At 39.0% G+C, this 25494-nt stretch overlaps 1 protein-coding gene across 1 annotated transcript in view; it reads left to right on the plus strand.

Annotated features, from left to right (window-relative positions):
• The window catches only part of LOC150081490 (uncharacterized), a 42396-nt gene that overhangs the window by 11532 nt on the left and 5370 nt on the right, over positions 1-25494 (plus strand). Inside the window, exon 2 of the mRNA XM_090379325.1 lies at positions 13543-13701. Within this exon, the coding sequence (XP_090235451.1) occupies positions 13543-13701 (159 nt within the window). The remainder of the gene's footprint in view (positions 1-13542; positions 13702-25494) is intronic.

Consider the following 25494-nt stretch of genomic DNA (forward strand, 5'->3'; position numbering starts at 1 on the left):
GATCTTCTCTGGCTGAAAATCTCTCTACCTCATTGTGTTAAATTCATCTGTTGTCTCTACCGTTATCCCAACTCCAATAATCACTTGGAGCTCTTTGACTTTCTCTCTTTGCAACTTGACTTTCTCCAGTGCAACTTTCCTAACAGTGAGGTAATTTACCTTGGTGATTTTAATGTTCACAACTCCAGCTGGCTTTCGTTTTCTAGTCACACCGACCCAGCAGATCGCGATGCTGAGGCTTTTGCAATTACTAATGACCTTGCACAGATTGTTCATTTACCTACAAGAATACCGGACAGTCCTAATCATACAGCCAATACGCTTGATCTTTTTCTCACAAACAACGCTTCTAAGTACACGGTCGAAGTGAGAGGTCCTTTAGGCACTTCAGATCACAACTTGGTGATTGTCTCTTCTCCAATGGAACCTTTATCTCATGGCTATTCCCAACCTCGTGTTGTTTGGCATTACAAGAATGCAAAATGGGATGACTTTTCTTATTTTCCTTGGTCAGATTACCGTTTCAAAACTTCTGATGTCAACGTTTGCTCAGATCGTGTCAGTGAAATTATTCTTGCAGGAATGGAATCCTTTATCCCACACTCCACTTTAAAATCTCGTCCTTTATTTAAACCTTGGTTTTCCTATAAATGAACTAAGGTTGTTCAAGAGAAGAATGTGGCATATCGTAATTGGCTTGTTTCTAATTCTTCAGTTCCATTTTCTGCCTACACCAAAGCTCGCAACAATTGTAAAGCAGTTATTAATCAGTCCAAACTAGAGTTTGAACAGGCTAAGAGTAGAAAACTTGCTTCTTGCACTAATGGTAGCCGAGCATTCTGGTCTCTTGCCAAAGCTATTGGCCCCAACTTTTGCCCATCTCTGCTCCCACCTCTGTCCAAACCAGATGGTTCTGTTGTCACTTCAGCCAAGGATAAAGCTGACCTGCTAGCATCCCATTTTTCTTCCAGCTCATGTATTAATGATCTTGGTAAAACACCTCCCACCATTCCCAACACGCTCCATTCAATGCTTCCTGTGGTCTTCCGTCAAAAGGATATCAGAAGGATTTTGATGAATCTTGATGCTAAGAAAGCTCCAGGTCCTGATGGTATTTCTCCACTTGTTCTCAAAACTTGTGCTCCTGGACTTACTCCTATTCTTTGCCGCCTTTGTTCATTTTCTTATTCCAAAGATGTTTTTCCTTCTGCTTGGAAATTTGCTCATATCCAGCCAGTTCCTAAAAAGGGTGACAAATCCCTCCTATCCAATTATCGTCCCATTGCAATTACTTCTACTCTATCTAAAGTAATGGAGAAATCGATTAACCGCCAACTCTTAAACTACCTAGAAACCTTCCGTCTGATCAACGATCGCCAGTATGGATTCCGTCAGGGTCGATCCACTGGTGATATTCTGGCTTATGTTACCCATTTATGGACTAATTCAATGGAAAGGTTCGGTGAAACACAAGTAGTTGCTCTTGACATCTCAAAGGCTTTTGATCGTGTTTGGCATAAAGGTCTTCTAAACAAGCTTCCATCTTATGGTTTGCCAACTGTTTTTAGTAATTGGTTATCCAGTTTTCTCTGTGATCGCTCACTGAGGGTAATGGTAGATGGCTTTCTGTCTTCTAACTTCTCCACTAATGCCAGTGTTCCCCAAGGTTCAGTTCTTTCCCCCACTCTTTTCCTCTTGTATATCAATGACCTTCTTCCATTGACTGGGTATCCTATCCATAGTTTTGCCGATGATAGCACATTGCATTCAACTTTCCATTTTGAGAAACCTTGTCCTGCTCAATCAGCTTCAACTTCTCGAAAATCGGCTACCAATTCCTTAAGTGCCGATCTTCAGGTAATTCTCCAGTGGGGCAAAGACAACTTAGTTGATTTCAACCCTTCTAAAACTCAGTCTTGTCTTATATCTCGCAAAAAGGATTCTTCTGCTCCTATGCTTATCTTTAGTGACACTCCGATTTCTAAATGATCCGATTTCCGATTTCTAAAGAGATGATATATCTCTTTTGGGGATTACCCTGACTTCTAATCTCTCTTGGCACAAGCATATTACAAATATTGCTTCCTCTGCATCTAAAAAACTTGGTTTTCTCTTTCACTCTTGGCGTTACTTTTCTTCCAAACAGCTGCTCACTCTGTATAAATCGCAAATCCGCCCTACCATGGAATATTGTTCCCACATCTGGGGTGGTGCCCCCAAAACCTCTCTCAGGCTTCTTGATTCCATTCAGAAGAGGACAGTTAGGTTAATTAATGATTCATCTCTAACAGAGTCTCTCCACTCGCTTTCTCATAGAAGTACTGTTTCTGCTGCATGCCTCTTCTACAGATACTTCCATGGGCACTGTTCTTCTGAATTGGCTTTTATAATTCCCGCTCTCTCTTTCAAAACGGTCCGAACACGTGCCGCCACCAGCCAACATCCATTTACTGTCCAACTTCAAACTCACAGAACCAACTTTTCATCTTCCTCATTTATTCATTCAACTGCAGTTTTCTGGAACAACCTTCCTTCATACGTATTTCCTGAAAATTACAATCTACAGAAGTTCAAGTCCAATGTCAACAAATATCTTCTTTCGTCTTCTCATCCTCCAACCCAAGCACGGTACTAAGTACTATTGGTTCTAATACCTCTCGTGTTTGGGGTTAACATAAAAAAAAAAAAAAAATTTTTTTTGTAATCTTGACCACCAAATATGGAAAACTTCTTAACACACTCCCGCAAAGATAATTCTGAGTCTGGAACTTCCGCGACACTTATAAATTTTTCATTGCATATAGAAAACTCATTTATGGTATAAATGTTGGCCAATTTCCCTTTCTTTGTACCCAATTTATATAGTCCGCTATTGTCAATATCCATAATAACTGCCAAGCAATTTCTTGGGTCGCTTCTGGCTCTGTCAACATCAGGAATTCTTATACGTACCGTATTACCTACTTTTCCTGTAGGAAACTTTTTGTTAGACACGTTTATCATTTTTTTAATCTTGTATTTTAAGATTTTCTTTTACTATTTTACGTTTTCTATATATTTGTGCTTTCCTATTTGCAACAATATTATCCAAGTCCTTGTTATTCTCTTTAATATTCTCCATATTCTGCTCAACGCTCTCCATATTCTCCTCAACTTTCTCCATATTCTACTCAACGTTCTCCATTATATTGTCATTTTCAATTTTAATACTCTTTATGCTAGTGTCTCCTGAAATCTCTCCAGAATCATAAATATTTGATTCCTTCTCTATCATATGATCATTTTTAAATTGCTTCGTTATGTTTTCTAGTTCTTCCTCTTCTTTTAAATTAACAACAACTTCTTTGGGAAGCCATGAGGTTTTGAGGCCAATTTTAATGGGAGAACCAAACATAGCTTCATAGGGACTGCATTTAATTCCTTGGTGATATGCTCTATTTTTCATTAATTTAACAAATCGTAATCCCTCATTCCAGTTGCGTGTTTTATTAGTTTCTAGCCACGTACTGAATATATTCTCTATGTCCTGGTTTGCACGTTCGACAGAACCTTGACTCTGGCTGTGCCGAGGTTTACCATGTAAGATTTTGAGTTCTGCCCAAGAAGAATATAATTCTTCGATAACTTTATTCGCGACCGTTATCGCTTTGAAGGATAGAAGGAGCTCCAAAAATAGTAAATATATCCTATTGGATATATTTACATAAGCAACTTCTTCAGCACGTTTGCTTTTTAAGGGGCGCAATTGTACAAATTTTGTTAGGTGGTCTTGATATACATGAATAAATTTGTATCCCTTGTCTTGCTGACTCTGCATGTCAATCAGGTCTAGCTGACACCTACTATTCATTTCGTTAAACACCACTAAGCCTTTTTTAGGAACTTTACTTTTCTTCTTACAAGGCTCACATAAGTTTAAATATACCATTACAGACTCAGCGGTTATATTGTTATACTTTTTTTGAATTTCGTTCATCATCCGATTTCTTCCCCCATGGCCAATAGCTTTATGTTTTGGTTATTTTCTTGAACAGGGTAAATCAATTTATTACCATCACCTACTTTAATTATATCAAAGCACTTGAGTCTTTGGTAATCTGCTGGAGTTTTCCCTGTGGTTTTAGAAGTGGCTAGTGGGCTCGACAGTGCGCAGAAGCACTTCCCTTCATTTCATTCATATAATTTCTGTCCTATTTATCAAATACACCAGCGAGCGCTGGAGAATATGTAAAATGACCGGTATACTGTATTTATTAAATTCTCCAATATTATTGGCGATTATACATATTAACCGGTAATTATTCATAATCACCGGATTAATCAAATTTACTGTAACATATAGATACATCAAATCCGAGTTTGGTAAAGCAAGTAGCTAATTTGCTGGTATCTTTCTCCAGGGAAGTAGCATCTTTCAATGGAGTACTATTTAGAAAGGTCCTGTTAGAAAAGATAATGCATACTCCTCGTCTGTGATGCGTCATAGAGTACATCACCTCCTCGACGGGCATTCAGATTGGCGTTGCTTGCTGCTTTGCCTGTTGAAGGGAGACTTCGCTTAAAACCGGGATAGTTAGTTCACATAGTTGAGTGGGTTGTGGTCAGTCAATTTCCAGCCGTGCGATCCTTTCTCCTGGATGAATACTAAGACCCACGTCTCCAGGGTTGAACATTCTAACTTATAAATTTTCTGTGACATTTGTAATTATTGTCCCTGCACTAATCTCTAGGTAATAACGTAACAGAAGAGGCTGCCATAGCCTAGTGGTCAGGCGCACGGGTGCATAAGCACGTGCCTTGAGTGACCGGGGTTCAAGTCCGTGACTGCTGAATATGGTGCTGTTTCTTGTATTCAATCTATCTTGCGAACTCCTCTGACTGTTTGGTCGTCCCGGAGTATAAACAGAAAATTGATTTTGATGTTTCAATTTATATATCCATATAAAATACTGAAATCGAAGTATCGATCGAAAGATTCTTCTACAGTTCAGAATGTGTTCTGGCTTTACTTTTATAGATATAAATTGCCATCAAAATTCGATGTCTTATTTCATACATCGTACACCCCTTTCGAAAGGACTATGTGGCGATTATAGTTCGAGGTCGCCGCCCTTACGCAGATTTCTAGGATATGCAAAGGGAAGTCAAAATTCGCTCAGGGGCTCACATCTGGTGAGTTTGGGCTTGGCACACCCAGGATCCTGAGCTGGATATCATCTCCTTTTCTTTCTTGGTGATTCCCTTCTACTTCTCTCTCTCTCTTTCTGGGTAACGCGGGAATTTTTTTTTTTTTTTTGGCTGGTGCAGCATAAGCCTCAGGCTTCCTTGCACCATATAGCTAATAATAATCTTTCTGCCAGGGGCGCGATAATAACTTAGTCCGGCCCTGTTTTCAACCACCTATTTGTGCAAACAAAGTTTCTCGTCGATGATGACTATCAAGAATTCGAAGGGGTCATCATTTGAAAAGTCTGTATCAGGAGTTGCACGTAGCCATTTCAAGAATAAACCTTATACAGGGTGTCTCAAAAATATTGGTACAAACGTTTAAGGGAGGTAGGTAACATCTAAAGCAGGGGTGGGTAACAGCTGGCCCGCAACGATGTTGAATCCGGCCCCCTCGGTAAATGCATAAATATAGAAAATCCATATCTGACTACACTCGCCGTAAACGTTCAGCTTAATTCGGTTCAATCGGGAATCTCGGCCAGTACAACAGTAACCAAGTGATTCTACACAGCGTCAAAGAGTTATTTCCTAATTATTATTGTAGCATCGATCGAACGAAGTTCCTTTGGGTTTGACTTCTTATTGAAAAAAATAATATTGGTGCGAGATATTTTATGTTTTATGCCTTTCTAATTATTACAATTTTTAATTTAATATAATTTATAGCCCATAAAATGAGCCAATTAAAAAAAAAGAAAAATTGATGCCGAATGCCGCATTTTCAATGATAATTGGACATTCAGATATTTTTTTTAAAAATACATTAATAATTTGGTAATTCAAGTAATATAACATTTTTTAGGTTCTGATTTTTTTTATTAAATCGTTCAATCTATTCCGGCCCGCATCATGATGCGAAAATTTCATTCGGCCCGCATCATGATGCGAAAATTTCATTCGGCCCGCATCATGATACGAAAATTTCATTCGGCCCGCTGACAAAAAAAGTTGCTCACCCCTGATCTAAAGGAATGTGAATCGCATAGGAACCCATAACCGGAAACGTCACCATAAGTCGGTAGACGGCGCTGTTCATCAGTTCGCGAGAGGGAAAATTTCTGGTTTACTGATTCAAGCAGTAGTCGCCGCACGAAGAGCACGCATCGATATACGAACTGTGAGCTGGCATACACGCACTTAGTGTATGGATTAGCAGGGGCAATGGACGAGCCGCTCAACGAATTTATGGAGAACGCTTCCCAGACAGACATGTACCGGACCACCGTTTGTTTACGCATATGCATCAAAATTTGGGCGATTATGGGTCATTTAGAGGTAACAGGAGTAGTGCGGGCAGACCACGTTCAACGCGAACTCGCGCCATGAAAGAAAGTGTGTTGAATGCGGTCCAGAATAATCGTACTACCAGCACACGTGCCGTTGCCTCTGCCTTAGGAGTGTCTCGTTGCAGTGTACAGCGTATCTGGCATGACGATTCCTTACACCCCTTTCATCTCCAAAGGGTTCAGTTACTGCTCCCCCAAGATCATCCTGCACGTATGGCTTTTGGCGCAGTGGTTTCTCCAAGAAAGTGTTCAAGACTTGAATTTTCCAGCCTGTTTTGTTCACGGATGAGGCTCATTTCACTCGGGAAGGCTTATTCAATCAGCACAATGCTCATGTGTGGGCTCACGACAACCCACACGGTGTGCGCCCCAACATCGCTTCGCAATAAATGTGTGTGGGCAGGTATGGTCGGTGACTGCTTAGTCGGCCCATACCTGTTACCATCCCGCATGAATTCCGCTAAATATCGGATCTTTCTTGAACAAGTTCTACCAGGGTTACTTGATGATGTTCCAGCAAATGTGAGACGCAACATTTGGTTTCAACACGCCGGGGTGCCTGCCCATTATGGAAGGTGTGTTCGTGACCATTTGAACAGGTGTTTTGGGCGTCGATGGATTGGCCGTGGTGGACCCGTTGTCTGGCCCCCACGGTCACTTCATTTATCGAGCCTTGATTTCTTTCTGTGGGGGGGGCCCCCTCAAATCTATCGTGTTTGAATCGCCTGTGGAGACGGAAATGGATCTCGTGGCGAGACCGTCTGCGCTGCTGCAACTGTCAAAGAAACTCCAGGTGTGTTCAACAGTGTCCGCCAATCCATGCTGCGTCGGTCTCACGCATGCATCACGTCTCATAGTGGAACCTTCGAGCATCTGTTGTAACATCATGAAATGCATCCCTCTCGTACTCCATTGTTAATATTATGTCAAATAAATGTTTGCCACTAATTACTGTCTTGTGTCATTTCTGCTTCTTGTGCCTCTGCTACTACTTTCCCGTGACGTTTCCGGTTATGGGTTCCTATGCGATTCACATTCCTTTAGTTGTTACCTACCTCCCCTAAACATTTGTATCAATATTTTATCAAGCTCAAGTTTCTTATAAAAAAAAAAAAAAATTGAGATTTTGAAGTTTTGTATGAATTTAGTATTAAATATTTAATATCTTCCGTAGTATTTATTTACTTTCTTATCATAATTATATATATATTATAACGCAAATGTAATAAATTTTTTCACAAAGCCCTTATAGACACCCCAAAATCTGTCCCAGTTTATCTCTGTGTGCCGTACAAAAATTATAATTTTCCAAGCCCTGGCACGAAATTGTTGGGAAGCAATGGTCTAGATGATCCCATAGAAGCTCTATTAGATTTAAGCGATTGGGGTGGCCACACCATAATTTGCAATAACCCTCCTGTTGTTTATTGTTAGCAAGTGTTTACATAGCTTAGAGCTGTGTTTCGAGTTATTGTATTATAATATAAAATTTCCACAAAGTTAAAAGTCCAATAGAGTATATTGCATTATGTTCAAGAATGTTTTTATAGCCTTCTTTTCTTAAAATTACTTCAATTTTGACAATGCCACTGACTCTAGAAAAACAGAAGCAACCCCAGTTTATGATGGGACACAGGTCCGGGGCTAGGGATGCACAAGTGAGGCACTTGCCACAGGTGCCGCCTAAAATAGCCGCTGCTAGATATGCTAATGCACACATTATGGCACCGGTGAGGTGATCTGATAGAGATGTATAAAGCCTTGAATGGTTTGAGCATGCTCAATGCCGATGGGATTCTTCCTCTTGCTCATAATAATCACCTGAGAGGGCATAAATTGAAATTGAGGAAAGACAGATGTAGGATAGATATGGGAAATTTGCCTTTAGCCAGCGGGTAGTTGGTTGGTTGGTGGAACAGACTTCCATCCCTTGTGGTGGAAGTTGGTAGCCTAAATAAATTTAAGGCTCAGCTGAACAGGTATTTCGAACAAACGGAGGGGTGAAATGGGAGTAGTTTTTTTTTGGCTGGTGCTGCATAAGCTTGCTTTCTTGCATCATATGCCTCTACTAATGCTAATGCTTCTAGCAGTCCAAAACAATAGTTGTTCCAGGCAAAATGGAAGTCTTAATGATGTCAAGGAGGACTTCTTTACTCCTATTTTCAAAAACTCTTAAAAAAACACCGTGATGTGCCTCGTTCAATCCCACCAAACACCCAGTGCCCATTTACTCGTTTTCCTCTATTATACTTCCTCTTTCCAAACTTGCTCTTATCAATTTCAACCACCACACCCTCACCGCCTATCATACTCCTTTCATTCAAGCACAGCTACACGCACACCTCTGTACAAAAACTGCGCCAGTAACTCACCGTGGTTTGACTCACACCCATCTCACTTAAAACATATTCACATGGTACCTGCCCAATAATGGGTGAGAAGGACCTCAATCATTCTTAATTTCCTTTCAGAAAACCACAATCCCTTGCGTATAAACCTTTTAACGTGGTGAGGATTGGCCCCTTTCTTTCTGCACACCCCTCTCAAATCTATCCCTAATGTTCTTTCGCTCAGCCAATCTCATCACACATCCACACTGAAAACACTTATACTCAGAAGTAATCAAATTCACACTCGTGCACCATTCAACCACAGCCTTACATCTGTCCCTTTCCAAACCATGCAACATTCTCGCACTCACTCGCTCCATTGGGACTGAACAAAGGCAAAAAAAAAAAAAAAAAAAAAAAAAATATATAGAAAGAACCAAAAAAATAAAAAAAATGTGACGGCAACACACGGCAGCAAAAAACAAGAAACCGTTTACCTGCAGGATGGAATGGGATAACAACAAAAAACCCAGGCCACGTGGCTAGTAACAAAGTAACATTAATGTCAGCAAACGAACAGAACAGAAAGTAGCATACAAATGAAAGAGCCACAACGAATTTCGCATTTAGCACTCCAGTGACGTCCGCCTGAAACGAAGAGGGGGATGCAGTCAGTGGGTGGTCACAACCTGTCAATCACTGCTTTCCCCCCTTCTGACAGCCAATTATAAGGGTGCACCGTATATTGGAGTTCAGTGAATATCTGAAGTTGTTTTAACCCACTCATTGATTTCTTAATGAAATTAATAAATTTTCTGATGAAGTTTACAGGTGGAGGTAAATCAATTTGGAGACTTCTAAAGGAGATTGATTGCTTTTCAGTGCAATATCCTGTTACAAAGAAATTTGCAGGGAAAAAGAAAAGCAAATAAAAAGGACCAAAAATCAGTTAAGAAAAATGAGCCCATAATTTCTGATTCCTTGCAGAAACAAACTTGTTACTTGTTTTTTTTTGTTTATAGCTTGTTTGGCAACTCAAGAACATTGTGGAAGAGAGGGCAAGCTGCATATGGAGTGAGGTGGGGTTGAGCCACCAAATTTTTATTTAACAATACTTTTATACCTTATTAAAAATGGCATGTGATTTCAATGAATATCTGTGATTTTTATGCACATATCAATTTTTTTGGTTAAAATTTATTGCACCCTTACCCATGGATCTTTGCAACAGAGCAATGGATAAGCTTAGCTCTTAAGTTTATCCATTGCTTAAGCATTGTCTAATGCTAAACTAGCATTAGACGATCTCTTCCTTCGCATAACATTGTTTCCCGATTTTAAAAACCAGTGGTGGGGAACCCTAAACCATTTATTAGGAAATGAGTTTCCCCCTTTGGCCGCTGGTGTAAAGTCGGGGTAACAATTATACCCCCTTACTGGTTTCAAATTGGGAAGCAAAATTACGTGATGGTATAGATCATCCAATCAGTGTGAAGCAAGGAGCGGAGCTAGATGTGCTCTTCATTTGCTGTTGCAAAGATCCATGGGTCTTGTTCTAAATTTAGCCTTTTTTCTTTTGGAATGTCTTTCGTGCAATATATGTCATGTGCAAGTCAATACAATACGAAAATTTATCAGCCGTGTTGTTCATTGTGGTTCTAAGACGAATGTAAGTTAAAAGTGCTTCATGCCTGTTTTATATTTATTTGTAAGTTAAAAGTGCTTAATGCCTGTTTTATATTTACATTCCTCCAGGGGCTCACATCTGGTGAGTATGGGCTTGGCACACCCAGAGTCCTGAGCTGGATATCATCATTCTTCTCTTTCTTGGTGATTCCTTTCTACTTCTCTCTCTCTTTCTATCAGGGTAACCTGGGAATTTTTTTTTGGCTGGTGCAGCATAAGCCTCAGGCTTCCTTGCACCATATGGCTAATAATAATAATTACCTATGCAACATGCTGCTCAAGCAACATAGGTAGTTATATTGCTTATATCAAAGGTAGTAATTATACATGAATAAACATTACATTACAAACTATTATATTGTAGTTTTAAATGTTTTTCACCAACCTTATGTAGAAATAAAACACAACGAAAACGAAAACTGGAATCTTGATAACTATGCATTTATAATAAATTATATTTGCCTGTATTTACAATAAATTATATTTAACTTTACCACTAAAATATATGAAATATACATATAAAATAAGCATTAAAATATACTAAATTAAAAGCGACAAAACCATAGCTTTCGAAGGCCACTGATGTCTCATGGTGGAACCCCCACAGAATGAAATCAAGGCTTGATAAATCAGGTGAGCTTGGGGGCCAGGCAACGGGTTCACCACAGCCAGTCCATCGACGCCCAAAATGCCTGTTCAAATGGTCTTCTTCTGCGGTGCATCTTTAAATACCAGCAGATTCACGGTACTCATCACGTGTTCTGTTCTCTTGTGGTATGGAACCGGAAGTGGCTCGGGAGTGGGTCATAGGAACTGTTCATCCCTTCTGAGGATAGTAGCCTCAAAGGGAGAATGGATCCGCAAACTCTCGAGCCACTTGTGGTCCCAGAACTTATGTGCCCAATCGGTGATGATAGCATCGTCCGGGGAGATCTGGTGCTGCTTCTCCCAAAAATGCTCGGCCACAGCGGACTTACCATACTTCGCATTTCTTATTGCCTTAGTGTGCTCCCCCAGACTATCTTTGAGACGGCGTTTTGTTTCGCCTAGATAACACTCCCCACAATCCGGGCATCTAATACTATATACGACCCCGCTTGCATTCTCTTTTTGAATGGGGTCCTTTACTTGTGACACGATTGTGTGCAGCCTCCACCCTGGAAGCTGCACACAACGCGTCTGATAATTTCTTTGTATTCTAGTTATATGATCGATCGGTTAGACCCGGATAGTAGGGAATATATGCAGTGGATATTGGCGTAAAAAAGATTCGCCTCTCCTCTAATTTCCTTAAATATATTTTTCTATAATGCTGTGGGGGTAGCCACATTTTGTAAGATCCGTCGTGACACGTTCATACATCGTGAGGAGGCGAATCTTTTACGCCAGTATCCACTGCATATATTCCCTAGTATTCTGGTCTAACCGATCATATAACTAGAATACTAAGAAATTATCAGACGCGTTGTGTGCTGCTTTCAGGGCGGAGGCTGCACACAATCGTGTCACAAGTAAAGGACCCCATTCAAAAAGAGAATGCAAGTAGGGTTGTATATAGTATTAGATGCCCGGATTGTGGGGAGTGTTATCTAGGGGAAACAAACCGCCGTTTGTTTTGTTTCCAAAAAGCAGCACCAGATCTCCCCGGACGATGCTATCATCACCGATCGGGCACATAAGTTCTGGGACCGCAAGTGGCTTGAGAGTTTGCGGATCTGGTCCACAGTGAACATTAATAGAGATAGAGGAACGCGGATCCATCCTCCTTTTGAGGCTACTATCCTCAGAAGGGATGAACGGTTCCACATGACCCACTCTCGAGCCACTTCCGGTTCCATACCACAAGAGAACGGAACACGTGATGAGTACCGTGAACCTGCTGGTATTTAAAGATGCACTACAGAACAAAGAAAATACCGCTGAAGAAGGCAGGAGCCTTCGAAAGCTATGGTTTTATCGCTTTTAATTTAGTATATTTTAATGTGTTTTATTGTTCTTAACGCAGTATTTTAGTTGTAAAGTTAAATATAATTTATTATAAATACATAGTTATCAAGATTCCAGTTTTTGTTTTCATTGTTTTATTTCTACATAAGGTTGGTGAAAAACATTTAAAACTACAATATGAATATATCCAACCTCAGAGGCCTGTTTGAAGAATTACATTACAAACTTATTGCCTCAGCATTATGATGCATCAAGACTGCATAAGTCATGTTTCAGCTTTAAATAGAACATAAAGTAAGCGTTTTATCATTAAATATTAGAAATGCCTACATGTGGATGCATGCATAGAAAACAAGTTAGTTAATTTACATAATGCATTAATAAAGCAAGCAAAATGAAACTTTTATGCACCAATCATAAGCTTTTCATTTCTACTCATTGTCCATTCATTCCTCCAATCAGCACATGGCAACAAACATAATATCCAGCTTCAATATATGGTAATGGATAGGCTGTGTGATATGTATGAAACTAATAATTGTTGAATTTCTATTGGTTCAATATTCGGGAGGCTCGATAAATTGTTCTCAAAAAGCCAAATATATATTTTCATAAAAATCCATCCATCAGAAGTTATTACATATGGATGGCCACAAGAAGACAATAGGTACTTTTTAAGTTGTAAATACTGTGTGAATGATGATTTAGCAGAAGGGGACTGAAGACAGTTGTCCAATGAGGGGGAAGGGATATGTTTCTATGTTAGTTATATGTTTCTAATGCTCCATCCCGAGGATTAGTTCCTGCTGCACACAGCTCGCATTTTGGGAACCTCTGATTTCATGGTGTGCAGACTCTTATCACCTACTAATGTGGAAAGCAGAAGCCTTCCCCTCCCCCCCAAGCAAATTTATGGGTGTGCCACTGACCCTATCCAGATCTTATTTACAATAAAATAGTCTATGCACGAAATAAGATAAAAAAATATCTTTATATTATTGCATAGAACGAATTAGATAATAATTAACATTTCTATTGAAGCATTATTTAATTTTTTTTTCCAGCTTCAGGTATTGTGTGCTACCAGTGTAAATCCATGTATAATGAATCATGTTCAGCCATCAATGAGAATAGTGCTATTTACTTAAAGGAGTGTGATCCTTCAAGAGCCGAAATTAAAAACTCAAAGAATTATACCATATGCAGGAAGATGACATTCACAGGTAAATGAAAAAAATAATTTTTAAAGCATTTTGGCGAATATAATCAGATGGATAAAATGTGTGTGTGTTAAGCACAAAAGCAACTATGAGGCATCAGTATACTGTGTCTGTAAATGGCATGTATCCCGTAGCCTATTTTCCTCTTTAACTAGATGAAAAACCCACATTTCCAGGTTTGAATTTCATTTGGATTTTTTTTATTGGTGCATCGGAAACAGTGTCTATAATGCACCAAAACAGTAAAAGAATAAAAACAAAAGAAAAGACAAATTTCAGTGACCTATGAAAATGGATCTTTATGTTAAAGTTATATTATGTATTAAGAGGATATTTTAATATATTTCAGTGAGTTTAACAATTTTAAATACAGCAAAGTGTCAGTTATCCGGAATAATTGATGTCAGACCTCTTCTGGATAGCCAAATTTTTCGGATAATCGAACCGAATAAATTTTCTGGTAAGATTAAATAAATTTAACCTTATCCTACGATTAAATTAAATAAAAAAAAAAATTATGAATGAATCTCGGAAAACAGAAACATTCATCCAGGCATTTCTATGATTTTTATACAAAACAGGAAAATTAGAAAGATTTTTAAATGCGCTCGGTTTTTTGGACTTACCGATAACGAGCACGGACAATCTGTGCATCCCAGGGACATTTGCACACATATCAATTGTAACTCGCTCTTTTCTCATCTTAAAACTTGGTGCAGGCATTTCTCTTTTAGTGGCTATGGTTTTTCTCAGTAATGCTTTTGATAATAAGCACGTCTCATCAACATTATAAACGTTTTCTTTCTCATAATTTGCTATAACTGAAGCAAACTTACTTTTCAAAGGACAGTGCTGCCGATTCGTCTGCAGAAAGTTTCTCACCTTGAATATCTAGTTCATGTATACCGTGCGTGTCTCAGTTTAAAGTTTTTCAGCCAACCTGTGCTTGCCCTAAAATCTTCATTACCTATTAGTTTTCGATTAAAATCCAATGCTTTTTCACACAATTGGGCCAAACACTGGTTCACTTGAACTTCGCTCTGAAGAAAACAAAAAATAAATAAAGTGAGTGCACTCTCTCCAAAGTGGCATTTTCAGGTATTGACAGTCTTTTTTTTTTTTTTTTTTTTTTTTTCTACTAGATCCTCCTTCACTATCCACAATCTACACAAATTTTGTTATAGCATTGGAATTTTTCTTGATGTTGTAAATTGTTGAAGTCCCCACATTAAACTCTATGGAGAGATTTCCTAAATTTTCACCTTTTCTAATTCTGTTAATAATTTCAGTTTTTCATTGCAATGTTAAAACTGCATTTTCTTTTTGTTCACATTTTACCATGAAAAATAATAAATTGCACAGTTTCGGGCAGATATTATTCTTACTGAATCTGGAGCTAAACTAATCTGAAATTCACTCATGGTTTCCGAGAAACAATAGTAATCACTGTGATATTTTTCCAAAGCACATTTCTGAAGGTCACACCATAAAACAATTTGCAGTTTTCAGTTTATTGGGTTTGTACAATCTGTTATAAACAAGTAGTAAACTCGATCTTTTGCTTATTATAATCAAAATTCAGTTTGCAAATGTGACCACTAACAGGAGCTTACTGTATTACCGTTGATTAAAAAAAAAGAATCAGCCTTTCAAATTATTCTGGATAATTGACGTTCTATTGTAGTTTAAAACAGCTGACATGGACCATTGTCAGATGGTATCTGACTGAGTGATGGGGTCCAATCACTTGACTAAGTGATAAAAGATACAAGATATTCATTTCTAAACACAGATATTCAGATAAAACATGATGGATATTTAGAACAGTGTTGCACTTCTCACACATGGTGTGTGTGTGAGAACTGCAACACCATTCATCAACTTGCCCTCAGCAAAAAAAGGAATGCGTAAGATCTGTTCTATGCTGAAGCAAGCAGGGATAACTTCCTCTCTACGATTCCTGTGCAGACTAGACTAACGTTACAGGCTTAATCTGATACTTGTTTGCCACCTGTCTATTCTGCAAATGGCATGTGTTATATTAAAGTGTAACTCTTAAGTATTATGCCTTGTGCATTTAGTTATTTTAAAATATTATCACTTAAACCTTTTGGCATCTCTCATATGGAGAAATCAATTAACCGCCAACTCTTAAACTACCTAGAAACCTTCCGTCTGATCAACGATCACCAGTATGGATTCCGTCAGTGTCGATCCACTGGTGATATTCTGGCTTTGTTACCCATTTATGGACTAATTTAATGGAAAAGTTCGGTGAAACACAAGTAGTTGCTCTTGACATCTCAAAGGCTTTTGATCGTGTTTGGCATAAAGGTCTTCTAAACAAGCTTCCATCTTATGGTTTGCCAACTGTTTTCAGTAATTGGTTATCCAGTTTTCTCTCTGATCGCTCACTGAGGGTGATGGTAGATGGCTCTCTGTCTTCTAACTTCTCCACTAATGCCGGTGTCCCCCAAGGCTCAGTTCTTTCCCCCACTCTTTTCCTCTTGTATATCAATGACCTTCTTCCATTGACTGGAAATCCTATCCATAGTTTTGCCGATGATAGCACATTGCAGTCAACTTTTCATTTTGAGAAATCTTGTCCTGCTCAATCAGCTTCAACTTCTCGAAAATCTGCTACCAATTCCTTAAGTGCCGATCTTCAGGTAATTCTCCAGTGGGGCAAAGACAACTTAGTTGATTTCAACCCTTCTAAAACTCAGTCTTGTCTTATATCTCGCAAAAAGGATTCTTCTGCTCCTATGCTTATCTTTAGTGACACTCCGATTTCTAGGCAAAATGATATATCTCTTTTGGGGATTACCCTGACTTCTAATCTCTCTTGGCACAAGCACATTACAAATATTGCTTCCTCTGCATCTAAAAAACTTGGTTTTCTCTTTCACTCTTGGCGTTACATTTCTTCCAAACAGCTGCTCACTCTGTATAAATCGCAAATCCGCCCTGCCATGGAATATTGTTCCCACATCTGGGGGTGGTGCCCCCAAAACCTCTCTCAGGCTTCTTGATTCCATTCAGAAGAGGGCAGTTAGGTTAATTAATGATTCAATTCATTTCTAACAGAGTCTCTCCACTCGCTTTCTCATAGATGCACTGTTTCTGCTGCATGCCTCTTCTACAGATACTTCCATGGGCACTGTTCTTCTGAATTGGCTTCTATAATTCCCACTCTCTCTCTTTCAAAACAGTCCGAACACGTGCCGCCACCAGCCAACATCCATTTACTGTCCAACTTCAAACCCACAGAACCAACTTTTCATCTTCCTCATTTATTCATTCAACTGCCGTTTTCTGGAACAACCTTCCTTCATATGTATTTCCTGAAAATTACAATCTACAGAAGTTCAAGTCCAATGTCAACAAATATCTTCTTTTGTCTTCTCAACCTCCAACCCAAGCACGGTACTAAGTACTATAGGTTCTAATACCTCTCGTGTTTGGGGTCCACATAAAAAAAAAAAAAAAAATTGTGTGATTATCTTCATAACTGGGTTTTCGTGTCTGCAATACCAGCGTACCTGCCCACCCACCAATGATAGGCCAACAGCTTTTAAACGGTGCTGGCACTCACTGAGAATAAGTAACAATAGTCTTCTCTATTAGTGAAGTGTTACTTACTTGAGGTAGTGCAATACCATAGCAACTCATTGTGCACAATGAGATACAGAGCAAATTATGCCTCCCACACTACCACCGTAGTTTCTTAAGAGTTATCTATGGTGTATCTACACAGATATTATCCTATAGGTAAAAAAGAAATCTGCCTAGGGTGCTGACCAGGGGGGATCCCAAATCACTGTTTGAAAAACTCATTGCTGTCTTTTTACTAATGTCTGTGCGAGTAGCACAGTGGTATCATCACCATCCTCCCCACACTGGGTGAAAGGGGCCTTGGTTCGAATCCCATTGAGGAAACTTTAATGGGCTTTTTTTTTTCACTATGTGGCTGAGTTGGTTTGTCTTGGGCATAGATAGCAAGGTTTTTTTTCGTCCAGCAAAAATGGACAAATCAACCAGAGAACGCATGCAATTTACAGACACAAATACGGGTATATATAAGAAATTACTGGGTGACTCTAATATAATTTTTTTTTTGTTTGTATTTTAGTCATATTTTTAAGTGATTTTTATTGGAAACTGAACTTTCTTACCTGAAAGGTAATTGAACTTTACTTTAAGATTAATTTGAAAATTACGTTTTTTTCAAAAATGGTATTACTGATTTTGATGAAATTTTATATTTAGTTCTTATGTCATATAATTTGTTTTTGTTGTGACAACAAAATGAAATTGAAAATGTTCATTAGTTTTTTCTTTAGATGGGGGTACCCACATTCCATTTTGCCCTTGGCTCCATGTTATTCACAGGTATGTACAGGTAGGCAGTGGGATTAACAGGTTGTGACTGTTCTGAGGGTGTGTTAATCTGGCTGCAGCATCTGCCAGATCATTACCCCTGATCTCAATATGGTTTTTGATCCAGAAGAAGCAGATATCAAATTCAGCTTCATAAAGATTGTATCTTTATGAACTGAACTTGGGATAGAACTGAGTGAACTGAATATCTCATTGCTGATAAACACCTGTAGCACATTTGGAGAGTCTATATATAATACACCAGTTGGTAAGTACTTATATGATCAAAGGCTAACTCTATGGAATACAATTCTGCAGTGTATATGTTACATTTGAGGGGAATCTGCTCAGATATAGCAGTGGCTGGAAAGATGGGAGCAGATCCCACAGATAATTCTGACTTTGAGCCATCTGTATAAACTGTCAAGAAGTCAGTGTGTTCTGCTGTCTGCTAAACAGTTTCAAGGTGGATGAAGGCAGAATACCCAGTACCTGAGTGGAAGAAGAGATTGCTATGAGGAAAGGGCAACCTTTTCAACTGTAAATTCTCCTGATAGATCTTGGGTGTGAATACTGAATGGGTGGTTGGCAGCATGATGGTATTTATACAAGTTTTCCCACTGTGGCTCAAAAACATGTCTGTGTTGAGTTTTGGCAGGGATTTCCACTTGAATGCGTAATGAAAGACTGCTGGTACCTACCATCAGAGAAATAAAGATGGCTGGCTTATCTGATTGCACATACATACTTTGGACAGATATTTGAAATGCTCCATTAGTAATACAGATAGCTTGATGGATGGAATGCAGCCATTGAAGTACACTGTTTCTAGCAGATGCACAAGTGCTTGATAGAAGGCAATTAAGGGAAATCAGTCTCCACACTCCATGGAATAGAGGAAAGAGCATGGGGTATATTCAAATTCCATATTTAAAAATGAAGGAAGTCAGTTTTTTTAAATGCTGCTGGCAAGAATGTGCTCTCCTTGAGCCTATGTTATTTGAGATAAATGAAGGGTTTGGTATGTTAATATACATGCAGTGATCACAACTTCATATGCTAAAGCAGTGGTAATTTGCATCTGATTGTGCCAGTCAGTGATAAAATTGCAGTCAGAGAATGTAGTAAAGATAGTGTGAAGTTTCAAAAGAGCATGATTATTGGAAGCTTGTGCTCCCATATCAGAAACAGCATGCCTTCTCAGTTGCTCACAGCCCACTGTGGTTAAGATGTACAATGGTGTCAAATGAATCAAATCGCCTCCCACTGACAAAACTGTAAAGGATTATGCAAGGTGGATGTTCATGGTGAGCGAAGGGTGCAACGTGTTATATGGGCTCAATGGCAGGTCACCATGTGACAGTTAACATTGCAATACAATATGGGGAATGCAAGAATAATATCTCAAATGATGATGCACCACTCACACTCAGATGTATGGGGTTTGACAGCAGCCAAGAGACATTCTCTCCTCATCACTGACGGCAAATGCTGTGGTGTCAACATACTGGTTGGACATGAGAGGACTGGAAACGAGTGTGCTGGTTGGACGAGTCCAAATATCTGGTGCAAAATGCTGACAGAGAGATGCTTAAATTTGCAAAATTCCTTATGTGTGGCATAAGCAAAGTAAGTCCATGGAACTATCATTGCATGGTGCCCATTATCCAGTCAGGTGGCAGTGGTTTCTTAATATGGGGTATGTTTTGCTGGCAAGAAGTAAGACTTGTGGTGTGTATGAACCAATTTTTCACTGGTGATGTCTACTGGCAGCTCTTAGGAAACTATGTGCACTGTCATGCTGCACTTTTCTGAACAGAAATGAGATCTTCCAAGGTAATAATATACCGTGTCATGAGGCCTGCACTGTGCATAAGTGGCTTGAGGAACAAAGCGAAGGTAATGACTCTTCTTGATTGGCCTCCAAATTTGCCTGACTTCAATCGAATTAGCACCTGTGGAATGTTTTGCATATAGACACATAACCATCATCTATTCCAACACTATGAAAGCCTTGCAGGCAGCATGGCTGCCTACAAGGCACTATAGGTCTTTGGATATCTAGTAGATTCAATGGCTAGGTGAATAGCAGCTATCAGTGCAAACAGTGGCTCAAAACAGTAAGTCTTGAGCCACCGTTTAGTCTCAGTAAGTCTATGGGCTCTACAAGATTTGCAAATCAGGAATCAATACAACAGAAACATGGAGTAACCTTCAGTTTTCCACCAAACTGCTTGTTTTTTTTTGTCAGTCCTTAGAGAGCCCCCTACAACATATTCTACTGAAATACCGGCAGCCATGATGTTACCTAAGCGGTCATAATTCAGTGATCACTGAGTGTATTAACAGGTTTAGTACAGGTAGTTTTGTTTACTCGCTTTGATCTCCCATTCATAGAGTGATGTAGCCGATTGGTTAATACGGGTTTCAATAGTGCATGTTTTCATCCAGATTAATCATGGTTCAAGCCCACATGACAGTTAAATATGATGAGTTCTTTTATTCTTTATTTTATAAACTTGCGTGGTAGTTCCAGATTATTAAAAAAAATTTTTACAATGGTTTTACCATTTGTAAAAATAATTTGTCACCTATGGGCTCTACAAGATTTGCAAATCAGGAATCAATACAACAGAAACATGGAGTAACCTTCAGTTTTCCACCAAATTGCTTGCTTTTTTTTTTTTTTTGGTCAGTCCTTAGAGAGCTCCTCACAACATATTCCACTGTTCATATTGCATAGAAATACCGGTACCCATGATGTTGCTTCTTTTGAAGTTCATGAAATCATGGTTCTTGCCCATGGCTGCTGCATTTCACAAAAATGTGGCTCGATTGAGTCTGTCTCCTACTGATTGCTGCTCATGTAGGGTATTTTTATATTTTATGATAATTCAGTTCAGCCACCAAGTTTGTTGCAGCTGCTCAAAGAAAGTTATGCAGAAGTCACACCTCATTTTAATCACAACTTGTACCATAGTACAATTGAAAATAACAGTGCAGTGTGTTAAAATGAATAGATTATATAGGTATTGGTGCCTTACTTTCATCAAAATGTAGTAAATATTATGATACTTTTATAATGCGAAAAGGATTTATTCTTTGAAGTTATAATGAATATTGAAATGGAAGATGTAATACCTGTACTGATTATGCATTGTACAAGTTTTCGGTTATACATTGTAAATTGACTCTTTTTTACCACAGTGAATGTAAATAAGCATGAATTGCATCACTGGATGTAATTTGAGCAATGAAATTTGAGAAATCCCACAAATTACTGTTTGCCGATTAGAAAAAAATTTTTCCATCAGTTATTTTATTACAGTGGTATGCATTTTTTTTTTTGCAGATAAAATGTTCATTAAACATTTCATCAGTATGTGTCTGCATATTCTTATTAATTTACCATTCAAAACTCTGGTCATTTATAGAAACTCCATAACAGTTCAGAATCGGATATGTGTTATTTTGGCATTTTTTTCCTTGTTTGGAACCATAGAATACATCCCAGGACTTTTTGCACACTTTTTTGAAACACCTTTATATATTACAAACAAATGACAACATTATACAGGTACCCAGTTATTTTACTAAATTATTAAGCAAATGCTTCAATCCTATCACATTATATGAATTGCAAAATGTAGTAACACAATGTCATAACAGCCCATAACAAAGTCGCACAACTTCGTAACTGGTGGCTGTAATGGGCCATTTTATAGCACTAGCAGTGCACTGTTCAGAGCAGCATGGATACCCATCTGTAATGGACTGTTGCATAGTTTGCAGTATAAAAACTGAACAGCTTCCTACGATAAAGCAAGGTAATTTGTATCTGGTCATGCAAGTCAAAGTGATAAAGCAGGAGTTATGGGATGTAATAAAGATATCGCAGAGTTCAAAGGAGACATGATTTTGGAACTTTTGCATTGGGTTCTTCTATATTAGAAACAACATATCTTGTCAGTTGCTCACAGCCCACTGTAATTAAGTGTACCAAAGAATTTTTGAGCAGTCTCCTGCCAACAGAACTGTAAAGGATTATGCAAGGTGGATGTTCGTGGTATGCGAAGGGTGCAGCACATTGTACAGGCTGAACAGCAGGTCACTATGTAACAGTTGATATCACAATACAATATGGGGAATGCATGAACAATAATCATATATCAAATGATGTACCCCCATACCTAGATGGATGGGGTTCCACAACAGATACCCTCTCCTCACTGTTGACAAGTGTTCTGGTTGGATGAATCCAAATACCTGGTGCAACACACCAACAGATATTTTTTTTTGTGTGTGGGTGGGGGGGGGGTGCAAGCAACATGAGTCTATGGACCGACTGTGCATGGTATCCACCATTCAGGCAAATGGTGGCAGTTGCCTAATATGGGGCATGTTTTGCTGTCAAGCACTAGGACTCCTGGTGTGTATGGACCAATGTTTCACTAATGAGGCCTACCAGCAGTTCTTAGGAGCCCACGTGCATCCTGCCATGTTGCATTTTTTTTTCCTGGACAGAAGTGGGATCTTCCAAGACGATAATGCACAGTGCCATTGGGCTTACACTGTGCACAAGTGGTTTGAAGAATACACTAAAGAAATCATCCATCTTGATTGGCCTTAAAATTCACCTGACCTCAATCATTACACCTGTGGGATGTTTGGAATGAGAAGTGATGCATATGGACACACAACTATCATCTATTCCGACACTGAGGAAAGCTTAGTAGGTAACATGCTGATGCCTACAGACATCTTCAAAAATCTAGATGGAGTCAATGCCTGGATGACGAAAGCATTCTACACATTTCCATCTATACTTGCTGCACTGCTGTCCATAATTCCGTTGCATTCCTGGGTGGAGGATTCAAAGTTCGAACAGACTTTTCCACAGCATCCCAAAGATGCTCTACAGGGTTCATGTCCATTCTATGGTGGTAAAATCTGAATAATGCTCTTCAAACCATGTTCTAGTCACTACGGCTCTGTGGGGAGGCATATAGTCCAAAGAATCCATTGCCCTGTGGGTGCACAATGACCATGAAAGGATGCAGATGATCTGCAAGGATGGAAATATAACCTGGACCATTCAGAGATGCATCTAGATGTAGATCCAATGTGTGCAAGTTGAACATGCCCCAGACCATTACCGACCACTCACCTGCCTGAACAGTTCCTTGAAGCACATAGCTTCATGCAGTTTTGGCCAGATATGCACCCTCCAGCCAACTTGAAATAACTGGAAAAGTGGACTCATCAGACCAGGAAACCCGTCTCCAATAATTGAAGGTCCAGTGCTGATGTTCTTTTGCCCAGTTGAGGCATAGTCCCGTGTTGTGGTGTTAGCAATGGGACTCTTGTGAGTTGGTGGCTCCCATAACCTATTGCAGCTAATGATCGCCTGATGGTCTTGGTGGAGAAATTTCTGGCACCTCCTTTGTTGAAGTTGGCGGTGATTTGTGCATTCATTCACTACCTTTCTCTGCCAACAGTACTGTCCACAATGAGATGTTATTCCGGAAATGGTGTATTCCCAATACATTCTTGATACTGTCAAAAGGGGATAGTGCAATTTCTGTACCACCTCCATGATAGTGACATTCATTGGGCACCCACAATCATCCCTCTTTCAAAGTCTGTTCACTCAATGTTTATCCATACTGACACTGAATTACCGTCTGTGAATGCAGTGTACCTATATACCTGCTAAGTGGTGGGTGATTGGTTCGTCCACTAGTGAGAGGGGTAACAGCGTCATGTTGCCCAGGAACCAGGTGTCCCATGAATTCTGTCCTTTCAGTGTACTGTAGTGATATGTGAAAATATATTTTAATTTCAATCTGTTCTGACTAGAAAAAATGTAGTCCACAAACTAACTGATTAAATTAACAAATTTTGCTGGTAAGAACTAGGACTCCTGGTGTGAATGGACCAACGTTTCACTGGTGAGATCTATGAGCAGTTCTTAGGAGACCATGTGCACCCTGCCATGTTGCATTTTTTTTTTCCTGGACAGAAACAGGATCTACCAAGATGATAATGCACAGTGTCATCAGGCCCACACTGTGCACAAATGGTTTGTGGAACACAGTGAAGATATCACCCATCTTGATTGGTCTTAAAATTCACCTGACCTCAATCATTATACCTGTGGAATGTTTGGAATGAGAAGTGAGGCATATGGACACATAACCATCATCTATTCAGACACCGAGGAAAGCCTTGTAAGTAGCATGGCTGTAGATGTCTACAGACATCTTCAAGCATCTAGGTGGAGTCAGTACCTAGGTGTCACTCAAGTGTACATACTGTAGTGATATGTGGAAATATATTGTAACTTCAATCTGTTCTAATTAGAAAAAATGTAGTCCACAAATTAATTAACTGATTAAATTAACAAATTTTGTTGGTACGAACTAGGATTCCTGGTGTGTATGGACCAACGTTTCACTGGCGAGGTCTACCAGCAGTTCTTAGGAGACCATGTGCACCCTTCCATGTTGCATTTTTTGTAACTTCAATTTTTAATTGTAACTTAAATCTGTTCTAATTAGAAAAAAATATAGTCCACAAACTAATTAACTGATTAAATTAGCAAATTTAAATTAAAAACTCAGTTTGGCATTTTTAGATAAAGTGTATAATATAACTCCTAAAAAATTTACATTTTGATGCCTATGCTTTAAATTAATCTGTGAACTCCATTCTTGGTGATAAACTTTTTTTCCAAATTAAAAAAAATCCCTATCAACATTCATAATGAGTTTTGGTCCTGCATATCAACTTATGACACACTAGTGCTAAATTCATTCATCCATGCAATGCTTACATAGTTTCTTAATAAACTGGCTAACGAAGTCAGATCTACTACCGCACCAAGGAAGTCAAGCAATCAACTTCCAAAACTCTTGGAAAGAACCACTTGTACATCTCATTCAATAACATAAATACCACGTGGGAGAGTGACATTGATGTTACTCTTGTCACCAATTCAATAGCTTATTAAATCATAGAGCCATCACCTTCAAACTAAACAGGCAATTACAAACAACCCAACGTTCTTTGTTGGATATCAAAAGGTATAATCTTAAAAAGGCAAACTGGCAGATTTTTTCCAAACATACAGCAGCTGAGCTACAAAAACAGAAAAATGAGTGGTCTAGATCAGGCAACTGTAGCCCTGACGAGCAAGCACTGACTACGACAAACATTTTAATAAAAACAGCAAACCTGTCTATCCCCATGGAAAAAACCGAGGAAGCAGGTAGTTCCCTGGTGGTGCCTTGAACTGATCATACTCGGGAGAAGGGTGCACCAGGTGAGGAGAAATTTCCAAAGAGCCATATTCTTGGCCACAAAATGAGGTGGATGCACTGAGAGATTCTTATAGAACTCTCAGGAATCAGTATA

Source organism: Mastigoproctus giganteus, chromosome 8 (assembly GCF_048544385.1).
Source record: "Mastigoproctus giganteus isolate SK-2022 chromosome 8, ASM4854438v1, whole genome shotgun sequence".
In the NCBI taxonomy this organism is placed as follows: Eukaryota; Metazoa; Arthropoda; class Arachnida; order Uropygi; family Thelyphonidae; genus Mastigoproctus; species Mastigoproctus giganteus.